Below are 19915 nucleotides of genomic sequence, written 5' to 3' on the forward strand. Positions count from 1 at the left end.
AAACACAAGTTTTAAGTCTTGCTTTACCCAGAGTGGACTAAGGGCACAGAAGAGAAGTAACAGGCCAGCCTTCAGGGACGGGCCCTGCACTGACCCAGGTGCTCTCCCCGAATCTTCACTTGCACAAGAGAAACTGGGCCCTCTGTCTGCCCAAGGCAGGGGTCTCAGTCCACACAGCACTGAGAAAGCCCAGAGCACTGACGGCTCCCTGCCCTCTCGTCCAGCCCATTCAGCTGCTTACCTGTAAATGAAGTATTTTGGATTCATTATTCCGAAGCATTTCCTTTTGTCTCTCAATTTCAATTTCAAAGCTACATATCTGATTGTGCAAACTTTGTATGCTCTTGTTTTTTTCTACACTTTCATTCTGCAGCAAGGAAACCTGAAAAAGAAATTCTTCAATTAATGTAACAAAAAGCGGTTTGGCTACTAATTAACAACAGTGATAATGAAGGTAATTAAAGTTTCAGCCTGGGCCTTCTACTGGCACACTGAAAGGAATTCCAGGAGAATAAATCCCTCCACACAGAAGATAGGAGTGCTGGGGAGCTTTGAGGGGACCCTGGCAGCCATTCTCAGAACCTATCCCAGCAGTAAGGTGAGGTACAGAGCAACAGAGCGCTGGAACCCAGAATTAATGGAGTGGCTTTAGAGGGTCTGCTGGAAACAACTGCTCGTTCACCAGAGCAGCTTTCAAAATTGGACCAAGAAACATAGTGAGAAACAGTCTTACATTTCACCCATTTGCACCAATGCTGTGTGTGCATACCTGAAAATCAAGTTTCACAAAACCAGACTTGCCTTAATCTACAATGCACCCTGGCATTTTCTATTTTATTTTATTTCACTTAACACTACTCCCCGGAGGGCCTTATGTGGAGTGAGATAGGTCAGACCCACTCACATGTGGAGTCGGGGAGATGCTGGTCACAGGCTTGGACTCAGCAGAAGAGCACCTGAGCTCGTATAGTGAACAGTGCCAGGCACACTCCAGGACTGCTACAGAGCAGACTCCACCTTCACCCCAGAACCCAGGGCCTGGTTCAACCCTTCCTAGACCTCGCACTCCACCCATGGCACAATCACTGCCTGCCAGCCTCGGCACTCTGCAAGCCCCAACGCCAGAAGCAGCCTGGTGAGAAGGAAGTCACCCAGGGCTCCAGCTCGTCATGGGGCCAACACACCAACCCAACACAGGGCTGGAGTACCCTCCGTCACCCACCAGTCACAGGAAGGGCTGCAGGGCCAACATCCCCAAGGCCACCTGTGACCTCTTCAAAATCTCTCTGAAAAACAATTAGTTCCCAAGGGCCAGCATACACCTGGTCTCAATAGGCCCTGAGATGACAGCAGCTCCAAGCTTCTGTCCTCACGAGATCTCCATGAAGGGCATTCTGGCTCCTGGCCACTGCCTGTCACAGATGCCCCCTGCCAGCCCTTCAGGGTGCTGTCGCCCGGCAGACTTGGGCTCCAGGAGGGTCCGAATGCCACGACCCACTCACGGCCGGACTGTGCGATGAAGAGCTCTCTGAAACCCCCGGGCCTGGCACTGGCTTAAGCTCATCTTAGGACACATGGGATGTGACAAGAACTGATTCCTGATGATGTCCACCTAAAGAACAGCTGATCTAAGACCAAGTGTCCTTTAAGGAAAGAAGCACCTTTGGAGATAACTGCAGTCTATTTTATGTAAGAGCAAACTTGCCTTTTCTCAGGAGTACAAGACTTGCAATGTCCCATAAGCAAAATATGACTTCACTTTCCTAGGATTTTACTCAGCAAAAATCACCTTCCTTCCTAAACATACAGAGTCTCGGACGTCATGGACACCTGCAGTGGTCAGGGTGCCAATGGCAGAAGCGGGCACACGTGAGGCCACACAGCAGGCTGGCCTCTCCTGAAGTCACAATTCACTCCTTCCCATCTGGCAGAGACACTTTATTCTCACCCCCACCCCTAAAAAGAGACACTACATGTATGCCAACTTCTGATGAAAATCTCAGTAATATCTCCAAAAAAAAATAATTTTTTGTGCAACAAATCAAATACTTGAAGAGGAGCAGAAGTGACTCACAGTGGTGACACTAAGCGCTCAACTTCCCCCTTTAGGCTCCTTCGGCAGGTACACCAGTCGCACACACTCCCAGCACCTCCTGGGGACACCCCGCCCGCGGCACTTCCCTTCTAGGTACTATATGGGTGTGCATTTCACAAGGCCCAGATTTTACAACACGTTTGCTTTAGTCTGACCACAAACCTGGGAATCCGTCTGTCTGAACCAACTCAAACATTCTGTTTTCTACTGTGACAAACAAAATAACCAGGAGGAAGGCCAGAGAAGCACCTTTCCATGAGCAACAACGAGGCTCAGCCATTCCAAACACCAGGGCCAGGGCTGGATAGAGACAAATCCTTGAGCAGCACCCAAGGGGGTGGAATTCCATGCATCCTGTGACCCCAGGACTGTGGCGTGCCTTGGCGGGCAGTGGTTTAAACAGGAGGCCTGCACGGGGGAGGCCACTCTGGCACTGTCGTGTCCTGGGCCTCCCAACAGTATGGATCACCACTCTGGGTGGGATGCAGTGGCACATGCCTGTCACCCCAGCAGCAGCTCCTGCTATGCACTCTAAATGAAGAAAGGTGAGGAGGAAGGAAGGGTGGGGCCTGCAGCCTGGGAGGCAGTCTGCATGCTGGTGGGGGCGACAGAGCCTACCGTGGTCTCCCTGAGGACCACAGGCCCAGACCCACGCAGCAGAGGTCACACATCTAGCGCAGCGATCACAGAACCAATTCTTCCAGTGGAAGGAGAGGCCTCTGAAATGAGAAGCAGCAACCAAGAGGCAAGCTGCCCTTGACTTATGCCTGTGCATTTTGTGTGTGGGGGGTACTGGGGACTGAACCAGGGCCTCATGCATGCTTGGTAAGTGCTCTACCATTGAGCCGTATTCCTAGCCCTATGCCTATAATTTTCAAATGGCATAAACAGAGGATATGTTTCAAAAAGAAGCTAAAAGAAATTCATAGGTAAACCATCCATGAACTCGAAGCAAATCCTGTGCCAATGGAGAAAGTGCCTCAGGTTCAGCCACCAAGAGCTTCCGGTCACTGCTCCACAGCCTCGCCCTCCCTGCAAGTGACTGCACACCACCACTGCAGCCTCTTAGGTTCATGAGCATTCACGTTAGCCAGCTATTCTATGCCAGACTTCATGAAAATCCCCTGCTCCAGACTTCGAGGCTCTTTGAAGTGCATGCACACTTACCACTGGAAACAAGGTGCTCAAGTCTTTATAGGCCTTCAGAAAACTCAGATGTCAACTCCACTGGCTATTCCAGTTGATTTTGGTACCTTCCTACCACAAGTTCTCTGCAGATGCATCATGAACACTGAAATAATCTTTTATTTGGAGGACTGATTTTTTTAAATGTGGCAATGCTGGGAATCAAACCCAGGGTCTCATGCATGCTAACCAAGTGTTCCATCACAAAGCCACAACCCCAGCCCAAGCCTTGATTTTTGAAAGTAAGCCACAATGGGAGATCCCACAACAGCATCTTCTTCCCAGTTCTTGAAGGATGCATCTTCTCCTCATGAAAACACAGCCCCCAAGCCGAACAGCACAGAGCAAGCACCACCAGGAAGGAGCGGCCACGGGCCACAGCCGCCCCGTCTGGCAGACAGCAGGGAGCACTGAGAAGGCCCTGCAGTGCCAGGAACGTAGAGGTGCTTTTTAGGTGTGCCTTGAAGACACCAGCCGCAACCGTTAGCCCCGTAACGCCCACATCAGGGCTGGCAAACTTGTTCTGCAAGGGCCAGGGACCAAGTATCCTGGGTGACCGGGTCCACAGGGCTCAGTCTCATGAATCCACTGTGCTTGCTCAGTGCCAGAGCAGCACCAGGCAACTGCTCTGCTCCAGGGGGAGGGGACATTGGAAATCCTACAATCTCTGCTCCAGATCAAGCGCAGATGGCTACAATGTGATTTAAAATAAAGGCATCACACTTCCTTGACCAGAAAAACCACCCACAGAAGACTGTAAGCTCAAGGTCACTAAGGAAAATTCACTTCATCCATAAGCTCTTGCTGCCGCTTCTTTTTACTAAAAACTATTAGTAACTTGAAAAAGTTTAAGTAATTTGAGGAAACCCTCGCACCCCACAGAAGATGGGACCAGCAGCCTACCTTCTTCTCCAGCGAGTTGCTCCACTCCTTCAGCAAGTTGACGTGCTGCACTGCGGAGCTGGCCTCATGTGCCTTGATCTGCTGGTTCGTCCCCTGTGAGAGCAAAGGCAAGGCGCATGAAGCAGTCACCCACTGCAGAGGCAGACGACTGACAGATGACTCCAGGAGCAGCACCACACACAGGGCTATTCATGTACAGCTGCCTCAGGACCTGAGCCCCCTGAGCCCTGCCAGGGCGCCAGGGCCCGCGTTGCAGCCAGGAGGCCGCGGGCACACTGCAGTGCTGCAGGGCTGTCCTCAAGTGCAGGCTCCTTCCTCGACTCTCACCTCGACTGGCTTCTTATCAACATTTCACACTTGTAATGTCCAAAAATTAAATTTTAAGCTCATTCTTGTTCCTTTATAAATTGCCTTTCTCTTTAAAAATAAAAATAAGATGGAAAACGTTCAGACACCTGCAGCTGTATGAGGCGCTGCGGTGGCAACCCTGCAAAACGCAGCCAAGCGGGGTTCTGAACACCTTCCACGTGCTCACTGGTCAGCTCAAGTCCACTGCATCCAAAAGGTACTGCTCCCCACAGTCCAAGGCTAACTGGAAATTACATACAAAACATGAACGATCTACAGAGTACATAAGATGCAGACCATCTGAGAGTCAGAAGAGGCACGTCAAATAGTACTTCATGTATTCAAGGAAATAATTGGCATGAAGATAGAATTTGTTTTGATATTGGAAAATTAAGAAGCCAGAGAAAACATTTTCATGATCTCCAAAACATATACTCTGTACATAGAATATCCATATATATATATTGATATAAGTTCTGCTCCATATCAACATATATATACACATACACAGAGAATGGATGGTACTACGTACGACATACAGGGGTCTCTCCTCAGGGCCTGAAGCAAGAGACAGCTAGTCATTCTCACTCTCAGCTTCCTACTTCCTCAGAAAATACCTCGAGGTCAGTGTCTCTGTACCAACTTCATCATAATGTACTGGTGACACATAAGAGCAAATGTACAATACTTCCATTGTGATTCATTTTGCCTTTGGATATTTTTATGATATCATTTAAATGAAAATTTAATTCTAATTCACTAGCAATCTCAGACATGTTTAAAAAAAAAAAAAAAAAAAAAAAAAACAAAAAACAAAGACCAAGAAGCCGGCTGCGGGTTTCTTATATGACATGTGTGGCAGCGACACCGTCTTCCTATGCGCTGTGCTCAGTTTGGATCTGTCCCCGTGAGGGTCAGAGTCAGCACAGGTGTGTGTACAAATGCATCTGTGGACTTGTGCAGGATCCTTACAGCCGAGTAACAGCCCGTGATGTTGAAACTACATTCACTTGATGCTCCCTTATGTTCCACTGATTGCTAAAACTCCCACAGAACACACCGAATGTCATCCCATCTGTCCCACTGCTGGCTGGTTTCTGATGTGGCTCTCCTAGTGCACTGGCGACCCCCTTAGCAGTGTCCACCTGAGGTCTCAGAACACCACCAACCTGGCAGGAGAGCACCCACACCCGCTGCATGTGGCTTGTCGCCCATGCAACAGGGTGTTCTGGTTTCATGACAAGGACAGAGAGTCCCGAACTTGCATGTTAAAATGTTAATATAAGAACTTTCTCTCACGGCAGAATGTCAGTGACTAGAAGGACAAATGTTGGATACTGACCTGAAAAACGCAGCCATAGCGCTTAAAGCTACAGGTGCTGGGGGCATTGACACACTCTGACAAGTGTGCACTCAACTGCAACGGGAAAGAGACGTGAGTTGTGGCACAAACGTTTGCATGAAAATGCTCAAACACATTAGGGCCCAGAGAGCCTCTGGGCCTTACTGTTAAGAGGCCTGTTTTACCAGCTAAGGTGTGGAAGCACCGTCTGTGCGCTACGCTCCAGGCAGCAGATATACAGCATCGTCACGTGTATGCACATATACACACCGATATACAGAAATACATTCACTGTAACATTTCTTAAACTTGCAGTTTCTTAGAACAAAATCGTTCAAAGTGTGATATGCTGTCTGAAGTGCCAAAATTTAAAAGAAAAGGAAAAAAAAGTGAACTGAAATGCACATTTAAAGACTATAAACAAAAATTGCATGAAACACAAAGAAAAGAAAGAAAGCATTCAGGATGCACCTGGGTCACACGTCTAATATACAGTACACAAAATAAGCCCATTTCCAATGCGGCTCACACTGCACCATTACTGGCAAGACTCGGGTAACTGGAGATGAGCTTTCCCCGCCCCGTCTGAAGACGGCTCCCTGGCATGGCCAGAAACTCACCAACTGTCCAAAGACCTCTAAGGCCATTCTAACAACACGGATCTTATGCTGCCACCTCTAACTGAAGGAAGGAAAATCAGGAGGGGTTGGAAATCGCTAATCCTGACAGAAAAAACCTCCTCCCATTCAACTCCAGTGTTGGTGAGGCAGCTAATAAAAAGCAAAAACCTAAAACGGTATTTTAAAAACACAGACTTATGCAGTAGGCCAGTGCAACTGACTGCAGGCCTGGAACATGCTTTTCTGTGTGCTAGCATGTCATGCTGTCTTTCCAGGGGGTGCAGGTAGGCCCAGGGCTCCTCAGTCCACCAGGACAAAGGCACTCCAGGTGGATATTTTGGACAGAGGGGAAAATGGATCTCCAGCCTGCTCTGATCTGATGAGAGTTTCAGAAGAAGGTCCCTGGAATGCCAGGGGCCTGTGTGTCTTCTGCCACCAACACATTTCAAGAATGGTCTATGAGTAGGCAGAGTCCTGGTGGTTAAGGATCACACCCTTACCCTGAACCCAGCAGAAAGCCCTGGGCTGGACCTGAGGGAAGCGCCCGATGCACCCGCAGGTGGGAATGGAGACACATATGTAGGGGGCTGTTCTAGCAATGCTGGTTTAGACCTTATGATGTTCTCTGAGGGCTGCTGACATGATCAGGAACCTGGCCAGCTAGGATTCTAATGCTGACAGCATGAGTACTACATTTGACATACTATTTTCAATGTACTACTATAAATTCAGTGTTGCTCCTCGTCCCAAACTGGTCTTATTCGTAGTACTCCATGTCTCAGAGTCCTCCAGAATTTACAGGAGCTTTGAAATAGAGGCAAGAATAACCTACAGCCCAACAGCTCTTTTCACCAGAAACCAAGAGAAATGCAAGTTTAAAGATTAAAAAATAATAATAATAACTTAGAGGCAAAAAAGGCAATTTTTGACCCTTATCCAGAAAGCCCTGGGTGAAATTCCAGAGAGTGCTTACAAAACCCTGGAAATGGTCTCAGTAGCAGACTCTCCTCTACTAGCTTTAAGGGAACTATCCCGTCATGGAGATGATGTATATGCACTGTACAGCTCCTCCCATGGGCATGTTCAGGGTCCCAGAGACCTCTGTCACCAGGCAAGAGCCCATCTTCACCCATCAAGGTCCTGGGAGGGTGCGGCTTGGTGGAGTGTAGCCCTTGGAGTCTTCCCCACACTCTGTCCCCACCTGGGCCCATGCAAGCCTTGCTTGGTGGGGACGTATGAGGCTGCCCTCTCCCCCAGATCCAGTGGTAGGATTTCAGGCTGCTGGAAAAGGCTGAGGTGAGCAGGTTGCTCAGATCAGAGACAGGGAGCCTGGGGCGGGGTCATCTCTGAGGCTGCCAAGAACAACCACCAGGACAGAGCAGTCGCAAAAATATTCCCAATCCCTGGAATTCTTTCCTATGAATATACCCTGATTAAATGAAGTTGACACAAAATCCACTTGTCTCAAAAAAGGTGCCATGGTAGCATGAGACGCCTCCCACCCCACCCCACTTCCTACCCAGGCTGCCTCTGCCCAGCAGGGTGCTCAGAATGACTCTGGACTGTCTCTAAGTTGCTGTACTTTCTAGGGATGATGCTGTAATGACTCCCTGGTGGTATAGATTTAAAAAGTGTTTTTCTGAACTGTCACCTTAGCTTCCCTGTAGATGAAGCATTCCCATTCTCTCAATTCTAAACAGTTCCTGACCCTAAATATACTACTCTGTGGCTTTCTGTTGCTTGCTTTCCTAGCACGCGCTACCATCGCACGTCGTGACTGAGGGTGGCCGGCTGCACCTTACCTCGCTCCTCAGAAGAGTCTGGACGCTGCACTTGTGAGGACAGGATACCACCACACAGGGACACTCGGTGTCTTCATGTTTCTACAGAGAAAACAAGGCATGTCAGCCTTGAGACACAGCCTGTCCTTCAGGCCCCACAGCGATTCCCAGGTGGACACAAAGCACCTGCTTTGCTCGGTTCTCAACTCTGGAAGTTACTTCCCTGGTTGTGAGGTCTCAGATCCCCATCACGGAGCAAGCTGACCAGGAAGGACACCTGTGGAAACCACCCAGGCAGGTAGCACATGAGCTCCTTCCCTGGCTTTAGCTTGGGGTCTGGACAAGATGCTTCTCAGACATGTGGACATGGCATGATCTCCTGGGTTTTAAGCTACTGTCCTGAAATCTCATGTAGATTGTCCTTAGTGTGTGGACGAGATGGTAAATTCTGGTTTTGCCTTTTTCTGACTGGTACACATTTCAGCTCTGCAGACACTGAACGATGGTGCTTATTAAACCTAAACTCAGGGCCAGGAGACCTGCTGGACATCTGCCACAGCACCTGCCCTGGACACAGCAAAGGCACACCTCCGCTGAGGACATCAAACCCAGTCCACAACAAAGCAGAGCCAGAGATGGAAGCTCCCACTAAGAAACACCATTGAGCAAGGAGCCCAGGCAGAGTTTCCCCCAGCCCTGAGCTCTGTGGTCCCCACGGGTCCGTGGCAGGTCCTCCTTTGGCCTCACAGTGTGCATGACCGGGAAGAGCACTTGCCCCAGTCGCAGTGTGTAAAAGCTGAGGAAAGTGGCCCCCACAGGGAAGCATGTGCTCAGAACCAGGAAGCTCTGCTCCTGCTTCTGTGAGGAAGGCCTGGCCAAGCACCAGGCTCATCCTTATTGGCATTTTTCTAGGGCTCCTGACCCTCTGAGCATACATGATGGGTCTGCAGTGCAGAGGGGAAACCCATGAGATACAGGCTGTTCTGCTCCTGCTCCCAGGTTTCAGAGCCTGCAGAGAGCAAGCCCACTGCCATCCCAAGCTCATCAGTGGGCTCGGCAGGGTGGAACCTCAGCAGACTTCCCCCAGAGGGAGCACTGCATGGGGTGGGGACCTCAGCGCCAGGCTGAGGACACCCATGCTGCGGGCTGGGTGGATCCAGAGTTCCCAGAGGCCGTGAAGTTAAGGTTTTTTGTGTATTCCTAGCAAGTGGTCTCACCTCTCTGACCTCAACCCCTCCCATGTAAATGGGGAGTGATCAGACCACTCCTCCAGGGTGCTGAGGGCTGAGTCGATCCAGGCCCACAGAGCCAAGTGTTGGCTCTGAAATAAGGTAAAAGCTCCACAGAGGCTTGGCCCCCTCCCTGAACCTGGTGCTGTAGCCCAGATCACACAGGACAGTGCTCAGAGAAGCTCAGGGTGGTGCTGGGACAGAGTCTGAGGCAGGCAGGGCCTTGGTATACCTTTGAAAGTCTCTGTAAGGCTATGTGAGGGTGAATCTGCTAAAAGTAGGTCTGTCTGTTGGGTATCAAACAGCACAGGCATTTTAAATCGGATTTTGACAGATATTGCCAAACTGTCCAGGAATAATCTGATACAGTTTAGATAGCACAGAAATCCTCAGAAAACACCAACGATTCAGTGTTTTCAAAGCTTTATTGATGCATATTTGGCCAACAATTGATTTATGTTATATACCACAAACAGGACAGAGCCAGGTGTGCTGGCCCATGCCTATAATCCTAGTGACTCAGGAGGCTGAGGCAGGAGCACTGTAAATTTGAGGCCAGTCTCAGCAATTTAGTGAGACCCTGTCTCAAAATAAAATAAAAAGAATGCCCCTGGGTTCAATCTCCAGGATTATCACAAAACAAACAGAAAGCAGGAAACAGGCTGACTGGGGCTTTCTGTCTGCATACATTAGATGGCTGCTCTTTTAAATTAGACTTAAGGCCTGAGAGGATGAGATTAAGTGTGTTAGAGTGGGAAGACCAAAGGATCTGGGAATTCAATCAGGCCACTGAAGGGAGAGAAGGCCCAGGGCAAGTCCCGGTGCCTTCCGAGGTGTGTGAAGGAGCCAGTGCACTGGCTCTGCCATCGTCAGGTACTGCCCGGCCACAGAGAGGCAGGGCAGCTGCAGTGGCCCTCAACACACATGCTCCTCAGAACCACTCACGGCCCAGGAGAAAGGTGGCCGACCTGGAGATGTGCTCTAGGGCCCCACTGCCCCAACAGCCGCCGAGGGTTTTCACCACAAGAGTGTGGTGCACCAAGATCTGACACCTATTCACACAAAATTCAGGCCCCAAACTTGTTAGTGACACTCCATGCCTAAACACCCTGACCAATCAAATGCCACCTGCTCCCTGAAGCCCTCCCTCCTTGCCAGTCACAATCGCGGTGATTCCCACACTGTGGTGAACCCAATAGGGTCCTTGGCCATCTCCCCCCGAGAAGGAGAAAGAGTGCAGTTACTCTCGCATGTGACCCAAGCAAGGTGCACAGGGGTGGGCCGCAGGCCCTTCATGGGTGCTTCTAGAGTCCGTATGCCGTGCTGGATCTTATTATCATTATTATTTTTTGGTACGGGGCATTGAACCCAGGAGCACTTACCCCTGAGCCACACTGGCCCCACCCCTCCCTTTTTTCTGTATTTTATTTAGAGACAGGGTCTTACTGAGTTGCTTAGGGCATCGTAAGTTGCTGAGGCTGACTTTGAACTTGTGATCCTCCTGCCTCAGCCTCCTGAGCTGCTGGGACTACAGGTGTGGGCCACTGTGCCTGACTGCCACACCAGATCTTAGCAGCTGACTCGGCCTTGTCGTTACACAGTCAGTTACACATTTGGCATTTAACTGACAGGCTCTACAATTCCTTCTCAAACAAAAATTAATTGCTGGATTCTATGCTGCAAATAATTGATTTTTCCAAGAAGCCAAGTGTAACTTCAATGGCAATATATTATTAACAGGTGTAAAGCCTGAGGTACTATTCATTAGGTATATTTCACTGAAAGCTCACTCCTGGAGGAACTGTTCACTTACAAGAAGTACTGCTGCTATTTCCCAACGTGCCTAAAAGTTCTCAGTAACTGGGAATAGCTACAGTATTCCATAAGAAAAAAGGACTTCCCAGTGCAGGCGAGGCTGAGGCCCAGGCCCAGAATGTGATAGGAAGTAAATTACACACAGAGATGGGATCGCAGACACATTTCATTTTACAGGGAAATCAAGGGCGAGAAATCTCTCCCCCAGTTGTGGCTACTGAGTGCTCCAGAATATCCACACAAGGAGCTCTCTGGAGGCCTGCACACCCTGGCTGAAGTGCCCTCTGCCTTGGGAATGCCGCTCCACCCTTCCTTAGTCCACCACTCTGCTGACCGCCTCCCCTCATGGCGACCTGGAAGCCACGCCCAGGTTTCTGTGCACTCTGGCCCTGCTCTCCACCCCCAGTCCCACAGCCACAAGGACCACCAGGCACACATCTGCAGCCTGGACCACTTCCCTCCACGCTTCTGCCCCCAAGTCTCTCACCTATATTACTTTGCACTTGGAGGGACACCCCAGTCCATCCAGCTGCTCTGTCACAAGGGCTGGCCTCATTGCCCTGAATCTAGCTGAGCCATCAGCTGATCCCACGGCCCCACCTTCAGGACATGCCCCAGTAGCACTGCACTCACAATGCCTGCTCTCCTGCCTCCCCCTCAAGGCCACTAGTGCCTTTCCCTCATCCTGGTGTTCCATGCAGTTCCCTGAACCCACTGGTCATTTCAGACCCTGGGCACCCCAGTAGGTCTCCCACACAAATCATCCAACTGCCCTGAGAAGCCAGCCCTCGCCACCCCTGCCCTTATGCCAGGTGAGCCTTCAAACAAGAAGGTGAGCTGCCTGAGGAAGCCCTGGCTCCTGGAAGGGCCCTGGCACACAGTAGGTACATGGGAAGCTTTTGCTCAATGAATGGATAGCTTTTAAAGTTTATCCTCCACACTCAGCAGCTCTCCTTTCTCTTTAACTTATATAGAAGTGACATCATTCCAACACACAGTACAGAACCGTGCCAAAACAACAGAAGCAGGAAAACATTTAAAATTCTGCTCTCTCCAAAACAGACAGCTGCACTTCAACACTGCAGGATAAATCAGCCTGCTGTAAGCGATGGTTATGTCATGCAGCTGTGAAAAGATGAGCAACCCATCAAAATTTCGAGGCCTTTCTCTGGGATAAGTTACAAATTCTACCTTTTTTGAATAATCATTCTTCATTTTTTTGACACCCCAAATGATATTCAATCAAGGCAATGAAAAATGTTAATTATATAAATCAAAACAGGCAAAACAAATACAGCTTTACTCTGAAATAAAGTTAGATGAAAAGTGCTATCTAGTCCTCTCTCATTCCTGTTAGAATCATCATTTAGAAAGCTGTTCTGCAGAGGGTGTGTCTGAACACAGAGTAGGAGAAACCAGCAATACTGCACCTGCAGTGTGACCATCGGGACTTGGCTTTTGCAGTGATTGCATGTGGCCTCGCGGTATTTGCACGCCTTTTCCACGTGATCGCGCAGGTCTCTTCTCAACACTTTTTCTTTACAATCAGCGCGTGCACAGGGAAGTTCCTCAAACTGGCAGTCATTTTTTAGGTGCACCTGTATGACAAACAACTCAAAGTTCTTAACTGGCAAAAAAAATTCAGTCTGAAATGCAGATTCTAACTTTATGCAATGAGAAACTACAGAAAGTTCCATCGGCTCTTCAGGGCGAGTGGCGGGTACATGGCTGCCGAGGGACTTACTGTGCTCACAGTCCCTCCACATGCTATGGAGGAGGGTTGACACTTCCTCCCAGATAGATGGGTGGGTACCAGCTAAAAACTTCGTTTTACTCCAATTCAAACATTCTCCCATGATAAAACAGGATACTAAATGAAAAAAGTCCTTATGGAAAAAGCCACGTGGCATTTAATTATGACAAAAGGTTTCCTATGCCTTGCAAAATTAAAATCCAACCTAAATCCCAGCTGGCCAGGGGGATTCCAAGTTTGAGGCCAGCCTTGGCACCTTAGATGGCCTCAAAATAAAAAATAAAATAAAGTAAGGGGCAGAGCACCCAGGGGTTCAATTTCTGGTACTACCAAAAAAAAAAAAAAAAAAAAAAAAAAAAAAAAAAAAATCCAACTCAGGTTTTTCAAGTTTCTCTCTATTCTAATTAGGGTGGAAATGTCAATAATTCCACCTATGGTGTCATAAAAATAACACTGTACACCCCAGAGGTCAGACCACTTTCCTAAGAGACTGTGTGTGCTTTAGTGCATGTTTATGGTACAAAGTATGGGGACATTTTCACCCATGCATGTATCATTCCTGATCATCATGTCCTACCTTTCTTCTACCCTCCCCAAGACAGTGGTTTAAAAACTTTTATTTATTTTTTGGTACTGGCAACTGAACCAGGGGAGCTCTACCACTGAGCCACATCCCCAGCCCTTTTCATATTTTATTTAGAGATGGGGTCTCACTAAGTTACTCAGGGTCTTGCTAAGTTGCTGAGGCTGGCCTTGAACTTGCATCCTCCTGCCTCAGTCTCTTGAGTCGCTGGGATTGCAGGCATGTGCCATGGTTCCTGGCCCATGACCTTGAGGTGCCACATCACCCTAACCAGGTTGTGATCTGAACATGGAAAGGGACCTGAATTTCTCAGCATGAAGCTGGCTGGTGCCACGGGTACCTACCAGCAGCTGTCCCAGTGTTAACTGCTCTGCACAGCCTCTGCTCTCATTCCGACAGTAGATCTGAAGGGCCAGGATCTCTCTCTTGCAGCAATTATCTTTAAATACCTAAAAATGAAAGACAGTTATTTAGAGGATTATTATTTCTTAAACTCCACATGCTACTGTTTTGGACAAGGCAAACCACTTCTAAAAACTCATGAGAGCAACTCTAAGTGGACCTCAGAAAGTACTAAGGATCTTCTTAATTTCTACAAGTGGAATGAAAGAGCCATCCCAGCAAGAAGCAGGGTCCAAGTCACATGACTATGATGACTCTCTTCTATTAGGTGACCCCAGAGAAAAGGGATGATGCCAAACTGTTAAAGGGCACTCTGAAGCATCCTGACATTTTCCCTTTCATGTTTTATTTTGAGAAAGTTGTGAACTCTGACATAACCTCATCTTGAGCTCAGGCCATGATCTGGAGCCAACCGAGAGAATGTAGGGCATGCCTCCTACCAAAGGACCCCGCTGACCAGCTAGTGCCTAACACTCTCAGGTTGCTTGCTAGAAAACCAGGACCATATTCTAGGATGATCTGTAAAACATTTATTTTGGTTCCTTTTCCTGAGTTTATGCTGCTTATAATTCCTATTTCACCAAAAATGAAGCTTCTAAATACACAGCACAAAGGTCAATCTAAAAATGAAATGTTTCTCTGAAAATAAAACCTTCCTGCTTTTAATCTTACCTTCCCCTAGAAAACAAGTGCTCTCCCTCTAAGAGTCCACATCGGCCCATCCTCAGGGGACCCTGAGAAACTCCCTCTGTCCACCCGCACAGGGCGGAAAACAGGTACTCGACAGGCCTTTCCTAGCCCCACAAGCCAAGAACAGAGACAAAAACTGTCAAGACTTAAAATAGACTGATTTGGAAACAATCTAATCCTTCACAAACGCAAATTTTAAAAAAGGCCATGAATTAAGGTACAAAAGTCAACAAAACAGCTATTTTTAAAGGGTAAGAAGTACACTTCCTTTCTGTGCCACTATGTTCCCTAAGCCATTGGCGTTTAAGCTTACAAACAAAAAAGTACTGAGTGAAAACAACCAGAGAAGCAAGCCAGAGTCTGAGAGCTGAGGGCCTGAGACACTGACTCCAACGTCCCTTCTCCAGGTAAGACGCCTGAAGGCCCACATCACATGGGGACGGCTGGGTGCTCCAGGTCTCCTGGGCCCCACTGGCTCTGCTGTCAGTGACAACCCATGGACTTACTCCATTTTATTAATGATTCTTCAGCAAAACTAGTAATCTTTCTTCAGCTATCAATGTCACTGAAAAATAAAGATCGTCATTCTGAATAATGAAAGAGACCTACACCCCCTTAACTGGTGGTTTCAATCCGCCTCAGTCAAGCTTGTCAGGTATGTGAGCACATCACAGGTTAGCAGGTCAAGAGGAGCAGGGTCGACTGCTTGCTGTTCTCGTGATCACTGACCCAAGTCTTTAGCAGGCGGATGCTAAGAAAGCACATGGGGGCGGGCCGACTTTCTTTCCAAACTCCAGAGCAGGTTCCAGTGAGTGCCCTGTCCCCAGCAGACCACAGGCACCTGCTGCCAGCAATCTTACACCCTTCCATTCACCTGGGCTGCCCTGACCAATAAGCTCAACTTCTGCAAGTGCTTAAGACAGCAAAACCCCAGGGCAGGAATCTTATTGTACGATTTAATGACTTACGTTAAAAACCTGTTAGGTTCATTAATCAAATATTGGAACCACATACATTTTTATTGATATTTAAGTACTTTAAGAATGAATCCTTTTAAACGACAAGTGTGCCTAGCAGGGCTTAGCAGTGTGTGGACGACCACCCTTCAGGCCCCACAGGAAGCCGGTGGGTGAGCCTGGGTAGCCCCCTGCACTCTATGGGCAAGGACACCCATGGGCTCTAGTTGGCACACATAGCACCTGGGAAGAGGACAGAGAACTAATTCAAATGGACCCCTCACACCAGGGCACGTGTGAAGGTGAATCTAGCCCAAGGGCTGAGCATGAGCTGTCTGGACAGAGACAGGTGCCCCACGGAGAGCACCTCAGCACCTCACTCACATCTACCCCCTGACTCCTCACAAGCCTCTGGGGTCTCCGCAGGAGGCACTGTTGCTGGTAGAGCAAGATGGGCTCAGATGACAGAGTGTCTGACAGGGACCACCCAGGGATCGGATCCCCCTCCTCTGCCCAGATGCTTGCCCGGTGCTGGGCCTCAGCCTACAGCACCAGCTCTTCAACCTGAGACAGACCTGAGTCCAGAGCCTCCAGAGCACCCAGCGCTGACCACGTGGGGAGTGTTAACAGTTTACCACTCCTGACAAGCGCTTCACTCACAGCCCAAGAGTACCTTGTCTTTAACGATGCTTTCTTGACACGCTGTACATTTTGGACTCGAGGAGCTAAAGGAAACACAACAGCTACATTAGAGCAGAGTCCCTTCTCACTGGGCTCACTGGACACGAGGACCCACCCCCTTCTGGTTAGGCCCCAGTTTAGGCAACAGGCAGAGCTTCGGGACGCCATGGGGAACCTGGTTAAAACGTAAAGCCTCCAGAGAGAAGGGCTGAATTCTTTTTTAAATGGCACATTCTCAAAAGGAAGCTATTAAGTACAATAGCTTAGCTCAATTTCCTTGGAAAGTCCCCCTTGAAGCGCATGAAAACGACAGGCCCCCTGGCAACTGGACTCGCAGCTGTGCAGGAGCCCCTGGGCGTGTGCGCTCCCACCCTGCGCCCACAGTTCCTGCTCCACAGCTGCAGGTTGGAAGGCCAATGCCAGCTGCATGGGGAGCTGCCCTCCCTACTTGCCACAGGCCTCTCCTGGGCCTGAGTGCTGATGGGCCCCGGGCCCCAGGCTGGGGGACATCAGTGCTGAGCCTGTGGTGCCACTGCCATCACCAGGCTCAATGTGGGCAAAGCTGAGTGGGCTACTGAGGCTGAGCGGGCAAGACCACAGTGGTGAGGCAGGGTGGCTGGCGGCAGCCTGGCTGCTGGGCTCCCAGGGGCTGGTGCGAGCACAGCTGGGCGAGGCCTGCCCGACTCCCGCGCTGACTCCGCCTCCCGCCAGTGCACACACTTGCTGGTGCCCATCTCCACCCAGAACCCTGAATGCCTCAAGCAAAACTGCCACAGAGGTGGGGACACCATGGCTTTGTGGACACACCAGGGGAGGCTTCCCAGGATGGACCTGGGGGGACACAGTGCAGGAGGGGCAGGTATGCAGTGGCCTCAAGAGACTCAGGCAGGGGATCCCACTGACTCCCCACAGGACACACAAGCTGGCTTGAGACTCATTCGCTGCCTCTGGGCTTGAAGCCATCAAGGTTTGCTTGAGAGAGAGACGGAGGGAGCGGTGGGAGGGCAAGGGCAGGCACAGCACGGCTGTCGGGCGGGTGTGGGGACTCACCTCAGCAGGGCGGCCATGCAGCTCTCACAGAAGCGGTGCCCACACTCGGTCTGCCTGGGGTTGCACAGCACCAGGCGGCACTTCTCGCACTTGTACTTGTCCTCCACGGCCTTGGTGAACTTCTCCTTGTAGCCTCCCTGCTCGGGGACCAACACGGAGCTGCCGCTGCGGTCGGGCTGCAGCTTCAGTGGGGGGTTGGTCTGCAGGGCACCCATGGAGTCCATCTTTTTACTCGACTCCATTTTAGGACAGAGAAATCCTGCCAGGAAAAGACACCAGATAAGGAAGAGTGCTGCCCGACACCCCGGGCAGGGAAGGCGCAAGCAGCTTTCGAAAAGCTCAGTGCCCGAGAGATGCCTGTCCTTCGGTGTTAGAGACCCGTGAGAGCCCTTCCTGACGTCCCCACGCGCTGCAAATTGGACGTGACCAATGGTTTCCTTATGACGGTACTCCCATCCGAATATCATCAATGCTATCATCCAAAATACTCCCTAGGGTTATGCTTGGGAAACTATGTTTTCAAGGTTCTTTAACATGTACTTAGTACTCTCCTCTGTCCCGTTTCAAATTCTATGCATCTTTCCAATATTTTGGCCAAAGCAATAGCCATTGTCAGTCAATTTTATATCCTGGTCAACTTTACAACAGGATTCCAGGTGTCCCTGTCACACCACGATGGCACTGTAGTCAAGCCCAGGGCCAGAACAGTACGATGCATGCCGACACAGTGCTGGCTGTGGCTGATGTGCTTCCAGAAGCCCAGTTCTGTCCTTGCACACTGAAGCCCATGGCATGCCCACTGGCTTGGTACTTTCACTTCTGCCCACCAACCCTTGCTCTGGCAAGCCCTGAATCGCCCTGGGCACTCTGTCCTGCAGGCCCGGGTGGGCCCCTCTGCGGGCATTATCTTTTTCTTTTCTTTTTTGTGGTACTGAGCATTAGATCCCAGGGTGCTCCAGCATAGCTCCATCCCCAGACCTATTTTTTAAAATATTTTGGTACAGGTCTCACTGAGTTGAAGAGGCTGGCCTTGAACTTGTACTCCTGCTTCACCTCCTGAGTTGCTGGATGTGCTTGCCCCTTCCCCCGCCCCCAGCCTGCAGGGCACTCTCACACCAAGGCTGAGAGATGCACAAGAAGACAGGAGGCCCTTTACACAAGGCTAAGGTTCATGTAGGTACTAAGATGTCCAGCAACAGGGCTGGGAGACAGGTCATGAAGAGGATGGGATCTTGTGTGTCTCTGGGCAGGCTTTCCAACTGCACCTGGCTCAAGGTTTATTTGCAAGGATGGCTGCCTCTCACCTGCAACTCCATTCACTGGTAAAATAAGCACTCGTAAAAATGAGGCACAAAGTCTCTGTCAGCTGAAACTGTGAGGTCAAGTAAACAAAAGTACATCATAAGGCAGCTACGTAAAGTTCCTAAGGAAACATTCGCTTAAAAGACAATTATACCATACGTTAATAAATATGAACTTAGGGGCTGGGACAGTAGCTCAGTGGCAGAGCACTTGCCTAGCTTGTGTGAGGCACTGGGTTCAATCCTTAGCACTCATAAAAATGAAACAAATAAAGGCAGTCTATTCATCTATAACTACAATCAATCAATCAATCAACACAATGGGCGCAGTGGCACATGCCTGTAATTCCAGTGGTTCAGGAGGCTAAGGCAAGAGGATCACAAGGTCAAAGCCAGCCTCAGCAAAAGTGAAGCACCAAGCAACTCAGTGAGACCCTCTCTCTAAATATAAAATACAAAATAGGGCTGGGCATGTGGCTCAGTGGTTGAGTGCCCCCGAGTTCAATCCCTAGCACCCCATCCAAAAAAGAATAAATATGAATAAACTGACTAATCATTCTGAATATTTGCTGACACGTTTATCTAAAGCACATTTTAAAGGTTTCCAGAAGTGGTATAAAGGCTGGTTTTTCTTTCTAATTCTCTGGATATACAATGAGTGTATGCTTTCATAATAAGGAATTCTCAATTGTGGACAGTGTCAAGATGGATCTGTGCTCCATGGACTCTCAGGGAAGTTTCTGCCCAGTTCCCTGCAACACTTCTTTACCAAGCCTCTGTCCAGCAGCTCCAGCCCATGGGCATATGTGCCCTTCCTGCCTCTGGGCTCAGCCTACACTGCCCAGCCAGGGGCAGGTGACCAGGTGTCGACTAGGCATGCCAGCCTCAGAGAGATCCATGCCCAGATGCCCAATGGAGCCTCTGCATTGAGCTCCATTCTCCCAGTCCACCCTCTACGATCCTTTCCCATAACGGGGACACAGCTGTTGACAGTCTGATAATGTGTCTTTCAAAACTAATCAGTGCCCAGCCAGGCGAGGTGGTGCATACCTGTAATCTCAGTGGCCTGGGAGGCTGAGACAGGAGGATTCCAAGTTCAAGGTCAGTCTCAGCAATTTAGCAAGGCTCTCAACAAATTAAGGAGTCCCTATCTCAAAATAAAAAGAACATGGAATGTAGCT

General features: G+C 49.6%; 1 protein-coding gene across 4 annotated transcripts in view; it reads right to left on the reverse strand.

Annotated features, from left to right (window-relative positions):
• The window catches only part of TRAF3 (TNF receptor associated factor 3), a 96984-nt gene that overhangs the window by 9560 nt on the left and 67509 nt on the right, over positions 1 to 19915 (reverse strand). For 2 of the 4 annotated variants that reach the window (XM_079130099.1, XM_079130098.1), the window contains 8 exons: positions 17434 to 17692; positions 16376 to 16427; positions 13999 to 14103; positions 12749 to 12916; positions 8296 to 8376; positions 5874 to 5948; positions 4184 to 4276; positions 242 to 382 (listed from right to left, as the gene is read on the reverse strand). In XM_079130099.1, coding sequence (XP_078986225.1) covers positions 242 to 382; positions 4184 to 4276; positions 5874 to 5948; positions 8296 to 8376; positions 12749 to 12916; positions 13999 to 14103; positions 16376 to 16427; positions 17434 to 17675 — 957 coding nt within the window. In that variant the 5' untranslated portion in view covers positions 17676 to 17692. Of the gene's footprint in view, positions 1 to 241; positions 383 to 4183; positions 4277 to 5873; positions 5949 to 8295; positions 8377 to 12748; positions 12917 to 13998; positions 14104 to 16375; positions 16428 to 17433; positions 17693 to 19784; positions 19882 to 19915 lie in introns of all 4 variants that reach the window. The other 2 variants (XM_079130100.1, XM_079130101.1) reach the window with 2 other exon arrangements.

Source organism: Sciurus vulgaris (assembly GCF_902686455.1).
Source record: "Sciurus vulgaris genome assembly, chromosome: 2".
Classification (NCBI taxonomy): Eukaryota; Metazoa; Chordata; class Mammalia; order Rodentia; family Sciuridae; genus Sciurus; species Sciurus vulgaris.